Source organism: Mus caroli, unplaced genomic scaffold, assembly GCF_978045245.1.
Source record: "Mus caroli unplaced genomic scaffold, Mus_caroli_1 scaffold_12, whole genome shotgun sequence".
Lineage (NCBI taxonomy): Eukaryota > Metazoa > Chordata > Mammalia > Rodentia > Muridae > Mus > Mus caroli.
In genome coordinates this window covers 41654254-41678003 of record NW_028227267.1, presented here as the reverse complement: position 1 = coordinate 41678003, position 23750 = coordinate 41654254, and the positions used below count along the sequence as shown (strand labels likewise).

The 23750-nt window shown below is 43.8% G+C and overlaps 1 protein-coding gene across 3 annotated transcripts in view; it reads left to right on the top strand.

Moving 5' to 3' along the window:
- The window catches only part of Tmem260 (transmembrane protein 260), a 65711-nt gene extending 42204 nt beyond the window's left edge, over nt 1–23507 (top strand). For all 3 annotated transcript variants that reach the window (XM_029468944.2, XM_021181987.2, XM_085828585.1), the window contains 6 exons: nt 6838–7009; nt 10563–10711; nt 15836–16012; nt 17727–17780; nt 19649–19739; nt 22493–23507. In XM_029468944.2, coding sequence (XP_029324804.1) covers nt 6838–7009; nt 10563–10711; nt 15836–16012; nt 17727–17780; nt 19649–19739; nt 22493–22747 — 898 coding nt within the window. In that variant the 3' untranslated portion in view covers nt 22748–23507. The remainder of the gene's footprint in view (nt 1–6837; nt 7010–10562; nt 10712–15835; nt 16013–17726; nt 17781–19648; nt 19740–22492) is intronic.
- Nucleotides 23508–23750: the final 243 nt, after the last annotated feature.

The window sequence follows — 23750 nt, the reverse complement described above, 5'->3', positions numbered from 1 at the left end:
AGCAAACTATCTTTTTCTTTCAAGTTTGTTTTTGATAGCTTTTTAAGCATTTGGTGGGTCTAAAAGTATGAATTTATTTCTGGATCTTCTTCCTATCCTACCTGGCTGGTTTTGTTCCAATACCATGTTTCATTTTGTTTTGACTGTGTCCCAGCAACAGAGAGCAGCATTGTGCTAGCTCCAGCATCGGTCGGTCCCTTTAGGATCCTTTAGCTATTCAGGGTCCTTTGTGCTTCCATGTGGATTTTAGGACCTTTTCTAACTTTGGGAGGCAAGTCACTGGGGTCCTGATAGACATTATACAGAATCAATTGGTTGTTGTAGATACTATGGCCATTTTCCTTCTATTAATCCTGCCTAGTCACGAGCATGGGAAATCGTTCCATCTTTTAGTATCTCCATGAGATTCCTCGGTATCTAAGGTTTTGCTGTACAGGTCCCTTCCTCCCTGGTTAGTGTGATTGTATATGGGGTGTTTGTTGTTGTTGTTGCTGTGTTCGGTTTTATTGATGTCTTCCTTAGAAAGTTTGTTATTGGCATATAGAAACCTGAGAGTGTTTCTCTTCTGATTTTGAATCCTGATACTTTGCTGAAAGTGTTTATCAGGTCTAAGAGTTTCTGGTAGAGTCTTTAGGGTCTTTTAAATAAAGGATCATGCTGTCTGTGAATAGGGATAAATTGGCTTCTTTCTGTTTGTGTGAATTTACTTGTTACTGTTGTCTATTTGCTCTAGCTAAGACTTCAAGAGTCATATTGAATAAAACTAGAGAGGAAAGAGTGGGCACCCTTGTCTTGTAGGTTTTAGAGGACATTCTCTCAATTTTCCCCACTTACTATTATATTGTCCCTAGGCTTGTTATATATAGCCTTTATTATGTTGAGATATGTTCCTTCTATTCTTAATGACTTCGTGGCTTTTATTATGGAAGAATGTTGAACATTGTGACTTTTTGTGCATCAGTCAAGGTGATCATACATGTTATGTACTAAGCCTTTATGCACTCAGTTAAACTTACTGATTTGTGTATGCTGAAATAGACTTGCATCTCTAGGGTTAAAACAACTGGACCATAGTACACGGTTTTCTTAATGTGTTCTTAAATTCACTTTCTAAGAATTTAAAAAATGTGTTATTTTATTTTAAATTGTGTATATGTGGGGGGATATATGCACATCTGAGTACAGTGACCCACAGATCCTAGAGATATTGATTGCCCTGAAGCTAGAGCTTTTGGGGCTTTGTAAGCCACCCAGTATAGGTGCTAGGTACTAAATTTGGGTCCTTTTGAAAAGCTGTGTGTGCTCTTTACTACATAGCCAGTTTCAAAAAAAAATTATTGGGAAATTTTGCACCCTTGAACAGCAGGGAAATTGCTGTACCGTTTCTTGTGCTGTGTCCTTCTCTGGCTTTACTTTGGTGTGCTTGCTCCCTTTCTGTCTTATAGAACAGTTTAAGGAACATTGATAAAGAAATGGTAGAATTCCCCCAGGGAATCTGTGTGAACAGAACTATTCTTGATAGTAGGATTTTTATTGCTATTTTAATCTCAGCAGTTTTTATGGATCTATTTAAGTTTATATCCTCTTGATTTAATCTTGGTAGGTCTTATATGTCTAGGAATTTATCTATTTATTCTAAATTTTCTATTTTTTTAAAAAATAAGTTTTCAAAGGTCTCCCTGATGATTCTCTGGATTTAGTTGGGATCTGTGATAATCCTCCCCTTTTCAGTTCAAATTATATCAATTTTAATTTCTGATTCCAGGAACTTTTTCATTTCTACCCGGATTTCTTCAATAACCCACTATTCATACAAGAGTATGAGGATCAGTCTCCACACAATTGTGACTTCTGTAGTTTTTCTTGGTATTGATTTCTAGTTTTGTTATCCTGTGATCTTACAGATATCAGAGGGTTGTGTTATTTTGTATTTGGCATCTGGTTGTATTTTATATTTGTACCTGATTTTATGGCCTGGAGTGTGATTTATCTTGGAGAAGGCTCTGCAGATTGCTGAAATGCGTATGTGTCCTGGTTTTGTTGTACATCTATGTGTTGGGTCCATTTGACCTGTGTGGCATTTACCTGTGACATTGCTGGGTTTGACCTGTGTGGCGTTTACCTGTGACATTGCTGGGTTTGACCTGTGTGGCGTTTACCTGTCACATCGCGTTGCTGGTTTTGTTGGATATTTTTAGCAATGGCAGTGGAACCCTGAAATCATCTTCGGTCATTGTCTTGGTGACTATGTCCATTAATGCTTGGTTTGCAGATTGGGATCCTTCCGTGACATTTGACACGTATGTTTTGCGGCTGCTTCATCTGGATGAGTTGCTCTCTATTAATCATCTGTAGCCTTCCTTATGCTTCTGACTAATTTGGGTTTGGAGTCCACTTTATCAGTCTAGTTAGGCCAGCTTTTTCTTTTTCTTTCCTTTTTTTTTTCCTCTATTTACTTCCAACCATTGGCTCTGTCTGTAGGTACCTTTACCAATGTGTCTTTCTCCCTCCACTGTGTACAGTATCTTCTTTTATACCTGTTTGGCAGTCATGAACTCCATCGGTTTGTGCTTGCCTTGAAATTTCTTTATTTCTGTATCAATTTTGTCTGTCTATCTGTTTGTTTGTTTGAAACAGAATTTCTCTCTGTACCACTAGCTGGCCTGGAACTCACTTTGTAGACTGGGCTGGCCTTGAACTCCGTGATCTGCCTGCTCCTGACTACCCAGTGTTAGGACTAAAGGCGAGCACCACCACACCCAGCTTTTCCCATCAAGTGTAAAGACCCCTTTGCTGTATCGCGAGTTCTTGCTTGGCAGTTATCTACATTAGGAGCTTGAAAGCCACGCTTCCATGCTTTCCTGGATCTGAGGGCTGTTGATGAAAGAGCTGGTGTTAGCCTTGTGCTTCCACTGTGTGGGGGAGTTGGTGTGTTCCCTTCACAGCTTTTGTTATTGTTTCTTTGCTCTGAGTTTTGACATGTGTGTGTTCTTGAGAGTGTCTTCTGTGGTCTTGTGCATGTGGGTTTTAGATGCTCCTTGTGTTTGAATGTCCACTTCTTTCCCTAACTTTAGGCAATGTCTTGCTACCGTGGTGTCCAAGGTTTCTGTGTCTTCAGTGTTTCTTACTTCCTCCTCTTCCTTCTCCTCGCCCGTGGGTTCTTGGATATGGCATTTTGATTATATTCCTGAGCTCCTGGATAATGTAGTCATTCCTGCTTATTCTTTTCCTTATTGGCATTTGAATGTTGTATTTCATCAACCTTGACCTCCATCTCCCATGGTCCTTTGGCTCGGGCAAATCTGCTAGTGATGTTTTCTACCATGCTTTTACTTGATTCGTTGAGGGTTTCTTTTCCAACCTTTCTTCTTTCCTTCCCCCACCTCTAAAATCTCAGTTTTTCTTCCATGTTGCTCATTTTCTCATCCTTGTTGCTTACCTGTCCTCTGGGCTGCTGACTTCCCTCTCTAGTTCATTCTTCTGCTTCTTGGTATCTTCCTCTGTCTCATCACTGTTGCCAGAACACTTCTGAAATCTTTACCTGGCATCCCACCTATCTCAGTATCTCGGAGGTTAGTGGTGGAGGGGTTATGGTAGTCTGTGGGACCGTGTTGTTTCTTGAATTTCTGCAAGGAATTTACGTAACTATTGGTTCTGGGTTGGGGGGAGGATCCCATTGAGAAGTTTAACTCTTCTAGTGAAGAGCAACAAACTGCGGTAGCAGCAATATCATCAAAACATTGAAAGCATTTAAATACATTTAATACCGCTAAGTCTGCTACAACATTGCCAGTGGCCACAAACCTGAAGGTGACAAAACTGTGGCCAATGGGCAATAAAGTGAGCAAGTAATTAGAATGAGTGTGGAAATGGTAAAGGAAGAAAACCAAGATGAGAGAAAAGGGGTGGGTGCGAGATCAGAACGATAAAGGAGGAAGAAGGGAATGCGTGGGGAGCACTCACGTAGCAGCAAAGGGTCCTGTGGCAGCAAAGGGTCCTGTGTCGTAAAGAGGCTCAGGACAGAAGCTAGGCAGAGATGTGAGAGGATGCTTTAAAAGCTCCTGATACCAACAGAGGGAAAGGAAGAGGGCAGAGATTAAAAAAAAATCGAAAAATGTGTTGTTGCCTAAAGAAAAACATGTAAACAAAAGAATATGGATCTTTAAAGGGGATAGCAAATAGAACCCTGATTTTAAACCATTCTTTAGAAAGGTTTAGTTATATTGTGTATCTTGTTTCCCTTTGGGAGGTGGGAGGTGGCATGTAGGTGCCACAGCCAGGTTAGAGGACAACTTGAAGGGGCTGGTTCTCTCCCTCCATCATTTCTTAGGGGACCAGGGGTCAGACTCAGGTGGTCAGGCTTGGCAGCACGCCCTTTACGCTCTGTGCCATCTCACCAACCCATTAAAAATATTCGAAACTTCTTAAAATACAGTCAAAACCTAATAAGTATGTAGGAATAGAAAGAACCACATGGTGGGGTGGGTGTTACAGCAGTCTGCTTTGGGGTGTCCTCGAGGGCTGGAGACTCCTACTTATGCACAGGAGCAGGGAGGGTTAAACTTACAGACCCTGTGTTTCTTTACTCATGCTGTTGAGGAGTCTGCATTGAACAAGGGTCCAGTGTCCACCAGAGCTGTCTTCACAGCAGCCATCTTCCTTCTTTATGTGTCAGGGCCCTCTGCTGGCCACACTTGGCTTTGCAGTCCGTGTGCTGGGAGGGTCTCACCCTGAGACTCCCCAGCTCAAGCTCCCTGGAAGTGTCTCCCATGGGTCTTGGAAGTGTGGGCTGTGACCACAGTGCTGACAGGAACACGGGCAGGGGCCTGCCTTCATACTTTCACAGTCTTCTCAGTGTGTCTCCCTGTTGAGGGTTACAGCTGTATCATGTACATCCCTGGAACCTCAGAGTTCTCGGGCTCCACAGCAATGGACAGAGATTGGTAGCTCCAGATTTTAACACCTCCCCCCCCACACACACACACAGCCTCAGACTTAGAGCTATCCAACTCCAGGGTAATTCTATTGGGGAGTTCTATCCCTGACACAAGCTTACTCCCTCCCAATCCCCTCTCTTTTCTCTCCACCCTCTCCAATGTCATTTCCCAGCCTGAGCCTCCTGTCACTTACCCTATCTGTCTTCGGTGTCTGTCTGTCCTTCCACCTCTCCACAACTGTCTCTCCAACCTTCCTTCACCTACAGTCTGTGGCAGTCCAGGTTAAGCCTCCTGGCCTATGGATGTTCCGTGACCACTGCTCACAAGGTAGCTCAGATTTTTAAGAACTGACTCTGTCAAGACAGTGGCCAGCCACACCCTTTGAGACACACGATATAACAAAATGGGGCTTCTCTCCTCAGCTGGCCTATTTGCTGGAGCAATTACTGGATTTGAGGCTCATGAGGGCTGTGGGCTTTCTACAGGTTAGGTTGCCCAGGTTGTGCCCTGCGTACCCACGGAAGTGCCCTCTGAGCCGGCCCCACATCAGGTGCCACAAGCCCTTTTCCACTTTATCATTTTGTCTGTTTTTCTCTTTGGGATAAGATCTTGTGAGATGAACTGTCCATCCCACCGTGGTCCCAGGGAGAAGTCTAAGCTGCATGTGTTCCCCCCTTATCCAACCAGTCTCAGTTTTACGTCCATCCTCTGGCTCAGGTCTTTTAGGGGTGTCCAGTCTCAGCACTGGTGATAACGCTGCACTGGCTGGGCGGTTTGTCCGTTTTGCTTGGTTGGTTTTTGTCTTTTTTTTTTTTTTCCCCCAGAGAATGGAAGGAATTGCAACTTTCCTGATGACGAGATGTTAGTTATCATGAGCAAAGTAGGAAGCCATCATTGCTGTGTGGAATGCAAGCACAAGGGTGGCGTTCCATTCTAGAAGAGATCCTCTGTTTGTGATACCAATCTATTGATTGAACTCGGCCCCTCCTCAACCTGGCAGATGGATGGACAGAAAGACAAGGGATTACAGGGAATGCCATTAAGTGGTTTTGTTTTGTTACGATTTGGTGCCTTTCCCTCTCGCGGTCTCCTCTTCCTTCATAGATTATTCTGCAGACTCATTCCCTCTTTCTTTGACATCAGAAAGCCCACTTCAGTCTTGAGCTTTGCTGTGGTAGTTAGCGTTGGCATCGGCGGACAGCTGCCAGGCAGCAGACAGCTCAGCACACACACCTGCACTTCCTTCTCAGTGCTCTCACCCCCATGATGTCCTGACCCCCAGAGATCAGGAGTCAGGAAGCCTGAGGTGGTGAGATGTGGTGGGAAGGCACCACCCTGCACATGCCCTAGTCACGCAAATGCTTTATAAATTCTTGTCAGAAGTCAGTAGAATTCCTCTTATTTCTGACTAGGTCTCTAGGAAAAAAAAGTGGAATTAAGATGAAAGTGCCTTAGTTCTATATAGTCAGAAACTACTCTTGTTAACTGAAATTGGATTACTTGGGGTGGAGAATTACACTTGAGAACAGACTTGGCTTTTCATGGACATGATTATAAATTGATAGAAGTCATACAGCGGGCTCTGCCTTCTCCTCGAGTTTCTGTTAGCACCCTCTAAAGAAGCTGAGAGGATCCTGGGCGGGCATGGTGGCGCACGTCTTTCCTCAGGAAGCAGATGCAGGCAGCATGGTCCACAGAGCAAGTTCCAGGACAGCCAGAGCTATGTGGAGAAACCCTGCCCCAGACAGACAGACAGACAGACCACTCAGCTCATAATCTGTTCTGCTTAACTGTGTGCCTTCTCAGAGCCGAGTGAGAAACTCTGAAACACTGTACACACATGGAGGGAGAGGAAAACATAGACTTGTGTTTTAATTAGCTGAAAAATCTTTTTATTCAGCATCTGTGACCAAAGAACCAATAACGTGGTTGATCAGTTTGCACGAAATCTTCTGGACTCCATGCCTCAGGATGCCATCATCCTACTCAGAGGAGACCTGCCTGGAAACGCTCTCCGTTACTTGCATTACTGCGAGGGCTTGAGGCCAGATGTTTCACTGGTGGATCAAGAAGTAAGTGTATGAGAGACGTCCTCAGCACACAGCAACTTTTAACCACTTCGTTCATGGAGGCATATGCCTGCGGCTTGAGTCTGGACAAACAGTATGATCCCATGTAGATAAACAGATAAGCACTTTTTTAAAAAAAATATGGTTGGGTATGCTTTTCATAATCATTCTTTTCTGTGGGTTTCTGTGGAGAAAGGAAGTTGATTTTTGCTTTTAGCGTGGTCTCACAGTATAGACCAAGGTAGCCTGAAGTCCACCCTAGTCCCCTTGGTTTCACATGTGCTAGGATTCCCAGTGTACCACCAGCCATATACTCTGAGAGTAGATATATCATAGTCCTGTTTACTTTGGGTTGACTTATAATTTGTTTCTTCCTCATTTAAATGGTTTTATCAATGTTTCCTTCACCTTAGAGTCAAGGAATAGTGGTTATAAGACCTGCTGGATTGTTAGGTTTAGCCAGTTCACCAAGCAAAACACATTGCACCTGGCCTACCTATGAAAAATAAATTAGTTGAAAATTTTTTAAAAATGTGTGCAAATAAACATTTCACTTAAAATTATAAATTATTAGTTATAATACTGCTATAGATTGATTCTATGACAGAAACATGTTTGGAGGTGACTTGTAAAATCTCATGTCTAGAGCTGAATAGATGATGGCTCAGCTGTGAAGTCCACTACTGACTGCTCTTCCAAAGGACTCAGGTTGGATTCCCAGCACCCACGTGGCGGCTCACAACCATCTAATGCAATACCTGCTTCTGGCTTCTGTAAGCACCAGGCATGTACATGAAACAGACATGCATGCAGACAAAACACCTGTATACATGATATTAAAGTTTAAAAAGTAATTACTTTTTTTTAAGTGCTATTAAAACAGCTTTCCTGGACTGGAAATGTAGCCGCACCACATAAACTGGGTATGGAGGTGGCTCCTGTGATCCAGCACTTAGGAGAATCTGAAGTTAAAGGTCACGGCCAGCCTCATGTACACAAGACTCTGTCTCAAAGGCAACACATTACAAAACAGAGCAAGTATCCGAAACTGAAAAACTATACTTAAGATTGATTGTTTTAATCTTAAATGCCAAAAAGAGAGCAAATGCAGTGTTTCGAGTCGTCCCTAGGGAAAGGAGAAACTCTGGATCGTGAAGGATGACGTGACTGACCCCGGTGAGTGCGGACATCCGGCTCCCTTCCTAAAGGAGGGGAGCCTCAAGAAACTGGGTTTGCAGGTGCCCTGTGTGGGGATTTTGCACATTGTGGGTATAAGCAGTTTGTGAGCAGTGTGTAAGCTGTACAGACTGACTGCCAGCTCAGCTTCTCAGAATTAGATGCTGTGACTTGGTGTGCACCACAGTTGTAAGCCCCATTGAAGCAGCAGCTACTGTGGTTTCGAACATGGATCTCAGAGAATCTTACAGTCAGATTCAGAGCCTCATTGTGTCACCTCCCAGATGTGTGGTGGACCAATGACTCTTCCTCTGGGAACTTGTGTTTGCTTAGTCACTGATGCAAAGATGCTTTTGAGTACTTGAAACGGAGTGCCTAACCAAGAGCAGGCTAAAGGGTAGCATAAACTTTGACGTCACAAGGTGATGTAGAGAGGTGGTTTCAGGACTGATGATGCAAACAGTGTAATGATGTCAGAGGTGTTAGAGTTTGCTTTCTGTCACCGTGATAAAACAGTGACTAAAACCAACTCGACAAAGGATTTGTTTCATTCATATGTTTTGGTCCCATCACATTGAAGGAGGCAGGAACCAGAAGCTGAGACCACAGAGGAACACAGCTTACTGGCTTACTCTGTGGCTTCTTTTACCACCTAGGACCACCTGCCCAGGAGTGGTACCACCCACAGAGGGTTGGCCCCTCCCTCCCGTGTCAATTGTTAATCAAGAAAATGTACCACAGATGAGTTCAGTGGCTACCTGAAGGAAGGAGTTCCTCCTCTGAGGTCCCCTCCTCCCAAGTGAGTCTGGGTCGTGTCCAGTGGTCAAATTTTAACCAGCACAGATGCCTAGTTCCAAACCTTACATCCTAAAACAAAGCAAGATGCTTCTTGCCCTGCTGGCGTAGCTCTTGGTTGGGAGTAACATGCTTTTCAGAGCTCCTGCAGACTCCAGCAATTCATATGCCCATTCCTGAAACATTCACTAGCTAAGGTGAGTCACTGCGCCTGAGCACATTGCTGCCTGAGAGAATAGGTCATAATCAGGAGTATGTTACAAAAAAGAAGGTCGCAGCTATTGAATGGGCCCTCAGTGATTTCTGACAGAACTAAAGTAAGGTTATTATGAGAATTAACTGCAGTATATTAAGTTCATAACATGCTGCTCAACTGATGTGAGTAACCCCAAGTATTGAAACCACTGGGTAATAAAATCTTTGAGATGTACAATATATGCATTTAAAATTAACATCATTTGTTAAGTAAATGACTTATTCAGGGTAAGTAAAACATGAGCACAGTTGCCTAAATGATCATATTCAAAATGTAAGTAGGAGTCTTTTCTATGAAAATACAGAATTAAGTATAAAATTAACAAAAGTGATTTTTTTTCTGATAACTCTTTTACTGAAAAGACATGTGAATCTAGGTGTGGTGGCATATGCCTGAAAGTACTCAGGATCTAGAAGCAGGAGGCTCAAGAGTTTGAAGCCATCTGGGCATGGTGGTGCAGGCCTTTGATCCCAGCATTTGGGAGGCAGAGGCAGACAGATTTCTGTGAGTTCAAGACCAACTTGGTTTAAAGAGAGAATTCTAGACCAGCCAAGTGACATAGTGAGGCCCTGTCTCAAACAAAACAGAACAAAACAAAATGGCTAGCCTATGCTATATAACAAGACCCTGTCTCAAAAATAAAAACAAAAGATGTATAAGGGTGTATGGTTAATTGGGGACTACTAATAAATTCAGATTATATAGCCAAAAAGGTTTTCAGCTTTGAGGCCTAGGTTTAATTAGGATTGAGCTTCTGAAGGACAGAGTTATGTGTTATCCATTAAGTGACCAGCACTTAAAAAGACAAGAGCGTAGTAGTGACATACTTGTGTATTTTGTCTATCCATCGAAGACATTTCAACCACAACTAAAACAAGTGGAGCACTGTTGTGTGCTCCACAGTGTGCTCGGTGCAGAGATAACAGGATACATTCTCTTCCCCCCCCGCCCCCCCCGGGGGCTCAGGCTAGTGAGGAGTAGGCCTAGAAGTATACCAGAGACAGGTACAGGGGCAGAGACACGGGAGGGCTTCTGGGGCTGTGTCTGCACTGGTACTGAAGATCAAGTTCAGCTCTCTAGGTCTAAGACTGGGGAGCACCATCTGGGAGTTGGCAAGCCCGTGGAGAGGTTCTGATGACGGTCGTTGGTAGTGGTCATCTCCTAAGACATGAAGCTGCCATACTCCCCAGTTTGCCCGAATGGGTATTTATCTCATCCCAAGTGTTTAACAAGTGTATCCACATTTTAGAACCTTCCGGTGGCTGCTGGTGAACCCGAGTCTTTGCAGCATGTGCTGAGGTGTGGCTCCCTGTGTGATCTTTCCGACAGATGATGACCTATGAGTGGTACTTACCCAAGATGGCGAGGCATTTGCCAGGAGTGCACTTTCCTGGGGACCGGTGGAACCCTGTGGAAGGAGTGTTACCCAGTGGGATGGTCACATTCAACCTCTATCACTTTCTTGAAATGAATAAGCAGTAAGCATTCTGTTCATATAATAGCTTTTCTCAACTCTGAAGCTTTGCTAAAATTGTTTCTGAAGCAGCTGTGTGCCTCATCCACAAGACCAATTTTCTACCTATTTCCCTGCCACCAGTGAGATTATCTTTGTAATTAAATTGAATATCTGTGCATAAATGAGGCCAGGCAGAAATAAATGGTATTGTTCTGGGTAAAAGAAAAATAAAGACAGATTAGCAAGAACAGCAAATAAGATCTTAGCACAATTCTGAGAAGTTGGAGATGTGCCTGTCTACTTGAGATCATTGTAGGTGAATTGCAAGCAATTACAGGTTCCTCCTGATCGGCACGGTGGCCCCTTTTAAGCGTAAAGCATTTTTTTTCCAGGAATAATCACTATATAAAAATAGCTTAAGCATTTTTATAAAGGATAAAACATTTTTATAAATAAGAAAAACACCTCCAGTTTATGCGAGCTGAGGATAAAATAGAGGAAGCGTGAATTCTGTACTTGAGAACATAAAATGATTTGGGGGTGAGGTCAGGAATGTGCTGAGACCTGAGCATCGATTGCTTCTGTCTGAGATGCTTGGGACTGGCCAGGGCTTGAAAATGAAGTATTTATTTCATGCTCTTATTTATTTCATGTTCTTTTGTTTGTTTGTTTGTTTGTTTTCTTGTAAAGAGGACTTGAGAACGTTTTTATAAATGCCATTGTCATGTTATCCCTTGGTAGAGACGCAGTAATGCAGTTTTCAGTATGCTGCTGAGCCAGTTTTCAGTGGCTCACAGAGTGATAGAAAGGGAGTAAACCCAAGTGTGCCATCACAACAGCACTGAATTACTACATCCAAAAGTAAGAGGTAATGAGCCATTAGCGTGCCCAGACTGGCACTTTTGTGAATTATATTTAATTTAGCTTTAAGATATTTCAGATATCTGCTCTGTTATAGTTCGAGTTAGGCCTGGCAATAAGAAGATAAGTGAGGCTCAGTTTCAAATCCAAGTGGACCATGTCTAGTAGCTGGCTGTATACAGTGATCTACTGTATACAGTGATGTGAATGGATGCTGGCACTAGCCAGAGTGAAGCATGCCACGTGTGCCTACTGAATACATGATTTGACTACATCAGCTAGGCATTCTAGGAACACAGACAAGGAAGCCATTAGTTTTGCCTGTGGGTGTTCATTCAGCATTTGTTACAAAATGAGTTGGAGCTGGAGACATGGCTCAGTGGTTAAGAGTGTTTGCTGCTCTTCCAGAGGACCCGAGTTCAGCTCCCCATTCCCAGTTTACAATGTCCTCTTCTGATTCTGGATCCAAGGGACTCAACACCATCTTCTGGCCCATGGGCACATAGGAACACACACACACACACACACACAGTATACATAAAAAAGAAAAAAGAAAAGGAAAGGAAAGGAAAGGAAAGGAAAGGAAAGGAAAGGAAAGGAAAGGAAAGAAATGGGAGTCTAAGATGTTCCAAGAACAATATTATAGAAATATTTCATCTCCCTGGAAATGCTGTCAGTCAAGGACACTGCTCCTGTCATTTGATCACCTGGCTTTGAAGTTTCGTTGTCCTTAGCATAAGTCGCTTATTTACGTACACATGTCTAGGTGACCGCACATCTGGTGTTTTTTTATGGAGAATATAATCGCACTTCTACCTCATGTCATAAACTTTTCTATGTAATCAGTAAAATGCATCTTTTTGTAGCCTTGAGGCTTCTGTAAAATGGATAATTAACCATTTTTTATGTTTTTTTAAATTGTTTATTGTTTCTATATTTTTGCTGTTATGAAGATCATCATTCTGGGCCACAGCATTTTTTAATATTTTTGACTAACAGAGGTCCCAGAAACAGTATTGCCTATTGTTACCTAATTTTAATGTTTTTAACATTTAAAAAGTAGTGTGTGTTCATTGTAGAATAAGGTACCTTTTAAATACTGGGAATTTATGGCTGGAACCATCAAACATTAAAAATGTTTCATAAAAGTGTAGTATAGATACAATCCCTATAATACTGTATTACTTGATATACTTTCTGACTTTTTACTGTACTAAAATTATGAGCCTTTTGTATCTAGTCTTTATGGAGGAGGTAGAATTTTAAATCATTGGGGTAAAGAGTACTAGTGTGTTAGAACACTGTTAGTAAAATATATCCGACTGGAGAGATGGCTCGGTGGTTAAGAGCACTGGCTGCCCTTCCAGAAGACCTGGTTCAATTTCCCAGCACCCACATGGCAGCTCATAACTGTCTGCAGTTCCAGTTCTAGGGGATCTGGCACCTTCAGCCATAAAGTAAAACACATAAAGTAAAAATAAATATTTTTAAAAAAAAAAAAAAACTATGCTAATAGTAATTAGAATATAAACATCTCACTCAGACAAGAAATGATGGATTCTGAAGACATGAATGGCTTAAGGGCACTTGCTAGGCCACCGTGTGATGTCTTCCTCTGCACATACTTTTAAGGAAGGAAGCTTATTTATTGATCACTGTTTTTTAAAAAACATTCATTAAAATAGACTTTTAATGGGCACAGATTTCTACGAGACCTGACATGTGTACACTTGTGTGTGGCATCCCACAGTGAGGATACTGGATGGTCCAGCCCTGACATGTGTATACTGTGCATGGCATCCCACAGTGAGGATACTGGATGGTCCAGCCCTGACATGAGTACACTGTGCATGGCATCCCACAGTGAGGATACTGGATGGTCCAGCCCTGACATGAGTACACTATGCATGGCATCCCACAGTGAGGATACTGGATGGTCCAGTGCAAATGCTCTTGTGCTGCTCTTGTACAGCAGCTGCTGCGTTCACAGCCCCACTGCGGCTGCCAGTGCTCTGCTCTTCACTGTAGAGAATCCAGTTTCCAGGGTGTCGGGGCATAACCTAGAGTCCCTCGTGCTTCACTCAGTGTGGTGGTAGCCTGAAAACCATTCAGACTGTTGACTGATTGGGCCTGAAAGCCTGCAATCCCAGGAGGACGCTGAGGCAGGAAGATCATGGGTTCAGTACCAGTCTAGGCTGCAGAGAGAGTTTAAAGCCAGCAGGAGTAACTTTAACCTTGTCCCATAGTAAAAAGAGGGCTGGAGGCAAGGCTGGGTATAGAGTGTTCATGGTGACTCTTGACCCTCCCTGTGTGCTGGGGGTGGGGGTGGAGCAAGAGTCCTTGAGTGTGATAAAACCACAGGGACCAGACAGTTCACAGACTGTCCACAGCTACCATAGCCACCCAGGCCAGTGGCTTCTGGGTCCCTGGTCACATAGACTCACAGGATAAAATTCACAGATAATGGAGAGGTTGAGTTTTGTTGTAGGTAAGAGCTCAAGAGAGAGGAAGGAAGCGGAGGTGTGTGTAAGCAAGACCCAGTCAAGGGCTGCCCCGAGGGTCCTGCTCTAGGGATTGATATATGTTTATTAGATGGAGGCACTGTGTGAGGTGACCGGGTCGGTCCAGTTCTCCCATCCACAAGGTGTTCACGGTACCTCTCCATCCTGGTGACTGAGCTGGTGTTCAGGACACACCTAAAGGGTCTGATCCCCCTCATAGCTTCCTGGACTCTGTGCTCATTAGATTTCAATACAAAAGGAGAAAGATTAGAATAAACCAGAGCACACACCAGTACCCTTAAACATTTTTGGCCTCTTTTTTTTTCCTTTGGCCAGTAAAACCAAGGTCATTTTTGGCTTATTTTTGACCCCCACATCCCTGCCTGATCCGTTTTCATCAGGGAGTATAGTCTGCTCTTTGACCAATTGTGTAAACCCCACATGGAGCCAGAACTCCATGGCACAGTGAACTCGTAGCTCAGTTGCCCCAGTATTTTCCAGTTCCATAGGGCGTACTTTCTTCATACTTCGGGCCAGAAAGCTTTCATCTTCTGCCGCGCAGGCGCGTCCTTTCTCCCTGAGACTCTTGTCTATATCACGCAGCAGGCTGAACTCCTACTGCCCCTGGAACTCAGGGTTTGGGGTCCCTAACCAGCCACACTACCATCACCACACCGCTGCTAACCCCACAGCTTACAAGGCATTGCTCCCATGCCTAGGACAAGGAACCCCCACCCCCAGTCTTCCGACCTCCGGACCCCTTTCTTACTCCTTGGGCTTGAAAACTTGGGACCTGCCTTTGGCCATCCCGCTTGTTTCAGTGCGGAAGTGGAGGGAGGATGGAGCCCTGCTGATTTGGATCTGGGTTCTTTCCTGAGTCTTCTCATCCGGGTCCTCAGCTGGCTGCTGCTGGCTTCCTCTCAGAGCCTGGCGGAGTGAGGCTGGAACTGTCTTCCCCAGAGTCACCTGTTCCTCTGGAGGGAGAGCTGCATGCCCAATGCCACGTGTAGCTTTCAGCAGCCCGAGAACACTAGGCAGATGAGAAGACAGCAAGTTAAATAACTTCCCTAAATCATAGAGGCAGAAAGGGGTGAGGGGGAAAATGTAAGATCTCCACTCCCATTGTCTCCTTTCAAAGTTACCCAAGCCTTTAACTTTCAAATCGGTCTCCCTATACGGTGCTCCTTTTTCTCTTTTCTTTCTACTTAACAACCACAGATTGGAAGGAAGCTATTGTTTAAGCCATTTCTGTTTCTAACTTTCCGTAGGCTCTCAGGTTCCTAACAGTTATTCAAATCTGATTAATTTAATTCCAGCCAGTATTTATTATGTGTTAACCTCGTGCTGTGTGGCATTCAAAGTTAATGCGGGCGGGTGGCCTATCCTTAGGTTGCTTCCAGGCTTCTCGGGGAGACTTACAAATGCAAATAATACGCACAGAAATGACAAGAAACCGGGAGTGCAGTGGCTGCGGCCCAACCAGGACCTATAACTCTACCTGTAAAATAAGAAGGGATATCAAAGAAAGCATTTGTTTGTGACACACCCGTTCCTGGTGAGGGCAGGAAGACGGTTCTCATCTGTTCCAGTTTGCTCCTTCCCGTAGTGTTTTGTTTTGTTTTTACAGTAAATAAATTTCATGTGCTATATTTAAGAAAGATTTAAATAAACCAACATATTCACAAATGGTGTATAAATAACTATGGCTTATGAACTCCAAAATGACCTTCTGTGAACTAAAGGAATATAACATTTAGAACTGTATGCTCTTCTGTTTTGGGTAGAAAAGAAACATTTGTTTGCATAGGAATTCATGAAGGTGACCCAACCTGGAAAAAGGACTATTCACTTTGGCCATGGGGATCTTGTGACAAATTGGTGCCTTCCAAGATTGTATTCAACCCAGAGGAGTGGATTGAACGCACAAGAGCCATCTATAACTGGACTGAGGCCTATGAAAGGTATGAGTGGCTGTTGTGTTTTTACGAAGATGTCAGTTCTGTGTGTCTAAAAGGAAAAGGGCTACATTCTGAGACACCCTTTTTTGTCGTTTTGGCTTTTTTGAGACAAATTCTTACAATGCAGGCTGACCTTGAACTCGGGACCCTCCTGCATCAGCCTCCCAAGTGCTGGGATGAAAGGCCTGTCCCACCACACTTGGCTCTTGAGACGCTTCTTAATTTTTTGGCTTTGTTTTTCAATCAATTATTTTCTGCCCACAACAGATCAGAATGCATGAGCAGGAGGAGATGGTCTCTGTGCCCCTCCTGTCTGGGGAATCTGAGGGACGGGGAATGGGCTCCCTGAGTCTGATGCATGCCATCTTTTGCTTTCGGGCCATGACGCCAAATGGTCCAGCAGCCTGTACTGTATCCCCCTACGCGTGGAAGGGACTCCTGTGCTGTGCCTTACAGGGCACTCTTCTGCCCATGACACTTGCCACAAGAGTGAACTTCCAGCACACAGACGAGTTTAGCGTGCGGCTCAGTGGTGCAGCACTTTGCTAGCATGCGCTTGGGATGGGTGATTCAGTCTCCAGCACAAGAGCGGAAGGACAGACAGTTTCTGTAAGAAAGGCTGAATCTGAGAAGCTTTTCTGTGCCTGTCTGTCATCAACCTTGTTATACTGGTTAGGGCATTATTAATTTCTTCTTAAAACATTTTTACATAAGTTTGTTCTTACCTATGGGAAAATAAGTCAAGCAAAACAAATTGCCCCTGTTATCTGATTTTTTAAATTATGCGTTATTGAGCCTCTTCTGCTCTTGCAGAAGACCCAGCTTTGGTTCCCAGCACCCACATACGGTGGCTTCATAACGACCTGTAAGTCTAGCTCCAGCGAGCCAACATCCTCTTCTGCCTTCTACAGCCACCTGCACGCCTATGTACATACCCCACACACACAATTAAATATAAGTATTTTACATTACTGGATTATCTAGTATTAGATAGCCTATTGTTTAGAGCTCAGGTGCAAGAAGAGCGATCATGTTAACAGGCTCTAGGAAAGGTTCGGAGATGGTGAGAAAGAAACACCTCCACAGTGCTGACCACAGCAGAGTTTGCTGACCTGGATTCATCAGAAAAGCTGGAATATTACAGCCAGCTGGCTGTGGTGGCACATGCCTAAAGTGCCAGCACCCAGGAGGCAGAGTCACCAGGATCTGAGTTCAAGACCAATCTGATCTACATAGTGAGACCCTTTCTCAAAAAAATAAAAAATTACATTTTCTTCAGATAGCCATGAAGATTGTGTGTGTGCACTCACGCGCACGCACACGCGCGCACACACACACACACACATTGTTTCTTAGCACCATTCTCTCTAAACAGATACTTGATAAAAAATTTTAACTATAATTTTAAAATTTTTTATTATACATTTTTATTATAAAACTCTGCCTAGCAGTTGTTTGGCTGGAATTCTTCAAGCAGCCCATAGCCCAGCAGGGGTTTAGTGAAGCCCAGTGTCTCAGGATCAGCTGCCCACTGCCTGCAGCCTCTTCCCCTCTGTCCTCTGCCCCTTGAGGCAGCTACTAAAATGCAAAGCTTTGGTGTGGTTATCATCAACACACCCAGAGCCAGCCTCTTCTAGTGCTTATAAGACTATAAAGCAGGCATTGTGTGTCATGCTGTAATGTAAGCGACGAAGGAAACTTTTTCTTGTAACTACAGATTTGGTCCATCTTCTTGGGAATCGGTGGCCAATGAGGAGATGTGGCAAGCAAGGTGAGTGATCTACATTTTATTATTTGCAGCCTGTTTTTTAATATGCAAAGGAATAGCCCATGGTACTTTTTGTTCTGGGACTGTGGATGAGTGGGAATAAAAATAACTTCAGAACCGCTATTTGGCTCAAGACATTGTATTACTATGCATGTGTAATACATAGTAATATTAATAATCTTCATAATAACTTGTGAAGCTCTGTTATCTCATTTTATAAAAGAGCAAGGCAGACAGATTTCCAAGGGCACGTAATGACAGTGATGGAGTCCAGAGCTCAGTGTAACCCCGAGGCATCCTGACTCCTGGGCTCCGTTCTGTAATTAGGCATTACAGCCATGGCTCCATTCGTGCTATGCCAGTTTGTCATTAACACACTCAGCTAATGCTTACAGAGGCCAGGCGGTGTGCCAGGCCAGAAGCTACACAGGACGGTGACAGTCCCTGCCCTCATGGAGCACAGTTTGTCACAGCAGACTACATGAAAAGACATCAGCCGCTACTCACAGAGACTGCTCACAGAGAGAGGCTCGCTGTTCCAGATGGATCACTTCTTGGTGGCACTGCTGCTTTTTCTTGGTCTCTGTCATTATTTTTGAATAATCAACCAACAGGAGGCGGCAAGATGGCTTCGAGGGTAAAGGCACTTGCTGCCAAGCCCAGTGACTTGAGTTGATCCTTGGAACCCACGGGTTCCATAAATTGTCCTCTGGTTACCATATTTAAGATACAGCTTGCAGACTCACACAGATGCAAAATAAATAAATATAAAAAAATTAAAATAAAATAAAACCAACACAAATCAAACTTTGGCCATTCATGCAAAACTCCTAGGCAATATAGAACAGGGTCTCTCACACATATGGAGTTCTTCCTTCTGCAAAAATATGTTGATGCCCAATCTATGCCAGAGATTGTGTTCTGAGGATAGAGTTAGGATATAAAGCATTTATATATGTATAAGGATTTATTAAGAATTACCAAGATATAGCTCCTTGGGCAAGCAAGATGGCTCAACAGGTAAAGGTGCACTTGGCTCCAAATGTGTCAGCCTGTTCAGTCCTCACTACCTACATGGCAGGAGGAGGAAACTGATTCCTGCAAGTTGTCCTGTGACTTCTACACTGTAGCATGTGCATGTGCCCTGTGCCCCGCCCACACACACACCCGAAAGAAAGAAAGAAAGAAAGAAAGAAAGAAAGAAAGAAAGAAAGAAAGAAGAAAAAATGTAGTAAAAATATTTTTAAAGAAAGAAACATAACTCCAATATAAAGATTGCAAAATAGCTGGAGTGTAATTTGTATCAGAGGGCTTTTTGAAAAAGTTAGAAAGTGGCATAAAGTTGCCAGTCTAGTTACACGGGCAAACAGTTGCATTGAGGATCTGATCAAAAACTTCTCTGCACAGTTGTTCATTGTGATTGAATCTGGGAAAGCTGGGTGACTTCATGTGAAAGAGAGAAGCAGGACACTATCTGGGCAGGTGCTGATTTAACTGGTGTGCTGAATACCATTTGGATGTTTGGGTGCTCAGAATGTCTACCCAGTTTTTTAAAGAACTGGTTGCCCATGACATAGCTGCCACCGGTGATAGGTACCTTCAGGGATGTACTGGCCAGCCCAGCAATGCTCCCTGTCTCTGACTGCTGTTCCATAACAGCAACGGGCACCTTCAGGGAACCACACAGTGATGAGCCTTTTCCCAAAACATTTTAGTGTTGAGCATGAGTGCCACTGTGTCCTTCGGGGCTTTTGGATCCTGTTGGTTCAGAGTAAATTTCCATGAACATGAGAGAATGAAGAATGCACACACAAAAAATTGTCCATTCCCCATCTTGATGTTTCTAATGAGGGTTCTTCCTCCACCCCCAGGATGAAGACTCCATTCTTCATCTTCAGCCTGGCCGAGTCTGCCGCAGTTCCTGCAGATGTGAAAGCACAACTCTACATGCATGCATATAAAGTATGTTTCAGTTTTGTTGCAGGGCATCAACTGGGAGGTGGAAGCAACTGGGGTGGAGGCAGGGCATGCAATGTAATCTTTACCCTCTCACGCCCAGGTTGTCTTGAGCATTAGCAGTAAACATGGAGAGCATTCAGTTGTGTCACAAACAGTGTTGAAGCTAGGGTCATGGTGAGTAGAATGACACCCTCCCCCACAGTGCCTGGCCCACTGCCTTCTGTGGCAAAGGGCACATGTGGTTGAGTTAAAGGACCTGAGATCAGGCTTGGGTTAGCCCATTTGGTTCACTATGATCATAGGAGCCTTCCAAAAGAGAAACCAGGAGAGATTTGGAAATGGTATCCAGGAGCCATGGTGGTGAAGGGAGGACTCTGAGTCACAGGTGCAGAAGGGTCTGGAAACTGGAAAGGGAAGGAATAGATTCTCGAGCGCTCCAGAAGGAGTGAAGCCCTACCGATAGACGCCTCAGCCTCTCATCTCAGGTGCAGGACAGTGAACCTGTGATTTCTAGGCAAGTGTCTGTCACTCTTTGTTGCAGAATCAGGAGGAAGCTTGCGTAATGGCTTTACTAGAGCAAGCTCTGCCATGTCACCCTCAATGCCAACCTGACATTGGCTACACATGAAATGATAGGAGTTCTGGGGACAGATAAGCTATAGAAAGAGTTTTGACTTCTGACTACCCTTGGGAAGCCCATCACACCTTCACATCGCTACACCCTCCTCAGGAAAGATGCACAGAGGAGAGGCTCGCAGTAGCACTGTTATGACAAAGCTCTGGTTTCCTATATGGTCTTTAGCATAGTCTGATAGTGTTAGCACTGGCACTACTAAGAAGTCAGCCAGTTTGTCATGTGGAAGCATACATCCAGGTAAGGGCCCGTGCACAGCGAGCTTAGCCCTGCGTGTATGAGCAGCCAAGTTTCCCCTTTCTGGGCTCCATGGTTCCATCAGCCAGTACACTTGCTTGCTGCTGAGTTAAATAAAGCAGCATGGTGTCCAGTCAGAGTGACTCACTTTGCTCCTAGGTTTTGAACATTAACTCACTTTTATTCGTTCTTCACTCACGGCATTTGTTGAGCACCTAATCAACACTGCACAATGCGTTAGAAACAGTCTTGTCCCTGCGATCAAGGCAGCAGGCTCCAGAAAGGATGTTGAGCATGATCCACCCTTCACTCACAGATGATGCTTACGTGTGCTGACAGAGGTGCTGTGGGACAGAGATATATGAGCCTGAGTGCTGGGAAGAGATGTCATGAGGTGCCATGCTGGAATATCAGGGTGCGCTAGCCAAGTAGATGGTAGATCAAGAAAGGGAAGGAGGGAAGGTGGGCCATAAGGAGGTAACTACAGGGGCAAAGGCAGAGTCCTTCAGGGTACCCCACTCAGGGGCAGTGAGGGATTCAGTTTTTAAAGGCAGCCTATAGAGTTCTGTCTGGCAGCCAAGAGGGTCAGAGTCTAGGCCCACTCCAGCCTAAATGTCAACTGTGAGTCGTCAGTGTGCAGGAATAAAGGAAACTGTTCTGAAAGGAGCTGCGAGACGGACAGGGTTATTACATCTTCAAAGGGCAGTCACCGGCTGGGGGCTTCTTGACAAGAACACTCTCTTACAGTAGACACGCATCTGGCTGCTTTGGAGGAGATAAGGAAGAAGATGATCTAATTGGTCCATTTCAACTATATGATATTGTGAACACTGCCCTAGTTAAAAGACCACTGCTCTGGTCTATCCTGAGAGTTTAAGGAACACTCCTAGTTACCCAATGCTAGCTTCACAGTGAAATTCCTAAGGAAGGAGGCATCTTGTTCTATTTTACTAACTAGTCTCTACTTAACCCCTTGTAAAATGTTGATACATTCCCCCTGGGAAATTCAGTATCAAAAATTCTAGACCACTAGTGGGATGGCTCAGCTGCCAAGCCTGATGAGCAGAGTCTAGTCCTCAGAACCTAAATAGTTGAAAGATAGAACTAACTCCCCAGAGCTGTCCTCTGACCTCCATATGTGCACTGTGATGCTCCCGTGGTGCTCCCGTGCCCGTGTGGACACACAATTTTTTTTTAATTTATTATTCTACTTGCTTCTCCTCTCTCTGCAGTTGGGAAATCCAAAATTCTGAGTTTCTATGGGCAAGGTTTTGGTTGTTAAGATGGTAAGTTGTAGGGTGCTTTGAAGACTTTCAGAATAGCCCTTTTAGGGAACTCTTGATTCTGTTGTGCCAGGAACACTTGATAACAATGGGATTGTTCGGATTGTATTGTTGCTAAGGCTGCCATTGTTTCTTGTAGAGAGAAATCCATGTCAATAATGCGAAACAGAAGTTTAATGCTGCTAAGTTCTTTTTTCTACACTATCTACTAAAGAAAGCTGTGTTTTTTCCCCCAGCAGCTAAATTTAGAGGTTTAGCCACTCGGCCTGTTGAGTAAATAGCTTTCCTCCAGTTAGAACTAAATCCTTTCCCAGAACATCTTTCTGGAGGAAGAGCACTTTGTCCTGACACAGTGTGTCTCAGGGTCCTGCAGCATCTGAAGCCCCAGAAGCAGTTTCAGATGGGGCACATTTGCCTCCTGCGACTGCAGTAATTACGTAGCATCCCTGCATTTTCTGCATGGCCTGGCAATGATTAGATTTTTACTGTAGGCTGCTTGGATTTTTTTTTCCTTGTGTTATTAATTCTTCTCAGTTTTCTGGTATTGAAATGAGGAAATTCACCAAGATAACAATGGAATCCCAACATTTGCTGTCTTCTAGCTTTATAAGGAGATTGTGTACTTGCAAGAGGAACACCCAGTGAATTGGCACAAGAACTACGCCATTGCCTGTGAGCGCATGTTACGCCTTCCAGGGACCGGCATAGACCCTGAAGTCCTGCTGTCTGAAACCATCAGACATTTTCATCTCTACACTCAGAAAGCACAAAATGATCCACAGCGAGCAGACATTATAGCTGCTCTCAAGCATCTAAGAAGAGAACTACAAAGTCTAAGAAATATAAAAAAGGTCTGAACCAGCAAAGTGTGGTAGCCCTGCTTACCGCTCTGCTCCCAAAGTTTCTGAAGTCCAAGAAATTTTCCTTCAAGTCCAGAAGCTGCATCAACAAAGTGGCAATCTCACTTATCTCCTGGATATCAGTGTCGCGTGCAGCAGAAACGAGGGAATGGCTGAAATGTAGGCCTTATGCAAAATCCTGTTTATCTCTGTTTAGCATTTCCATGAGAAGCATGCAAAAACATCTGTAGTACTCACAGAGCAACTGACTGTAGGTTCTAGCTGAGAAGGAATTGTCTCCACAGGCATTGGAGACATGTCTCCATGCTTATTGGGATCCAAGGGTAAATTCTTAAGAAATAGTGCAGACCAAAGTCATTTTCTATTTCCTACAAGTGAGATAGTTTCTAAAAAACGATTCTTGTAATATACCTCACTACAATTTCTTTTTCCCTTGTTAACTATAACTATTTTAGTCTTAAGTTTTATACTATATACCAAGTACCTGTTTTTTTTTAACTTTGAGTTTTATCATCTTAGTTCTGCAGCTCTTGAAAAGGAAAGCTAACTTCAAGTTCTCTCATTTCTGTTGCAGAAATGGGCAAATTCAAAAGGCATTTTATATGTCCTTAATTAATTTCATATTTATGTTGTCCTTCTCTTTGGATTCACAGATCTAGACCCAGTAATTAGGAAGTAGCTGCCCAGATGAACAAAGGGGCATGGGCGAGAGTGGGGGTGAGGACGTCGTTCAATAAATTCATTTCTGTTTCAGGCATCTTTTCTACATATTACTAAAGAGAACATAGCAAGAAATGCAGATAATAATAGTTCTTTATTTTATTATGACAGTTAATTAATAGCAACCTGTTTTAATGAATAAAGTCACTCAGAGTCCTTCAGCACTTCCTAAGTAGAGGCCAGAATCCGTAGGGATTCTTTCCCCCTGATTGTATAGCTCCTAGACTCCAAGCACTATATAGGCCCCTGTATAGAAATGCTCACTAATGAAGAGGGAGGG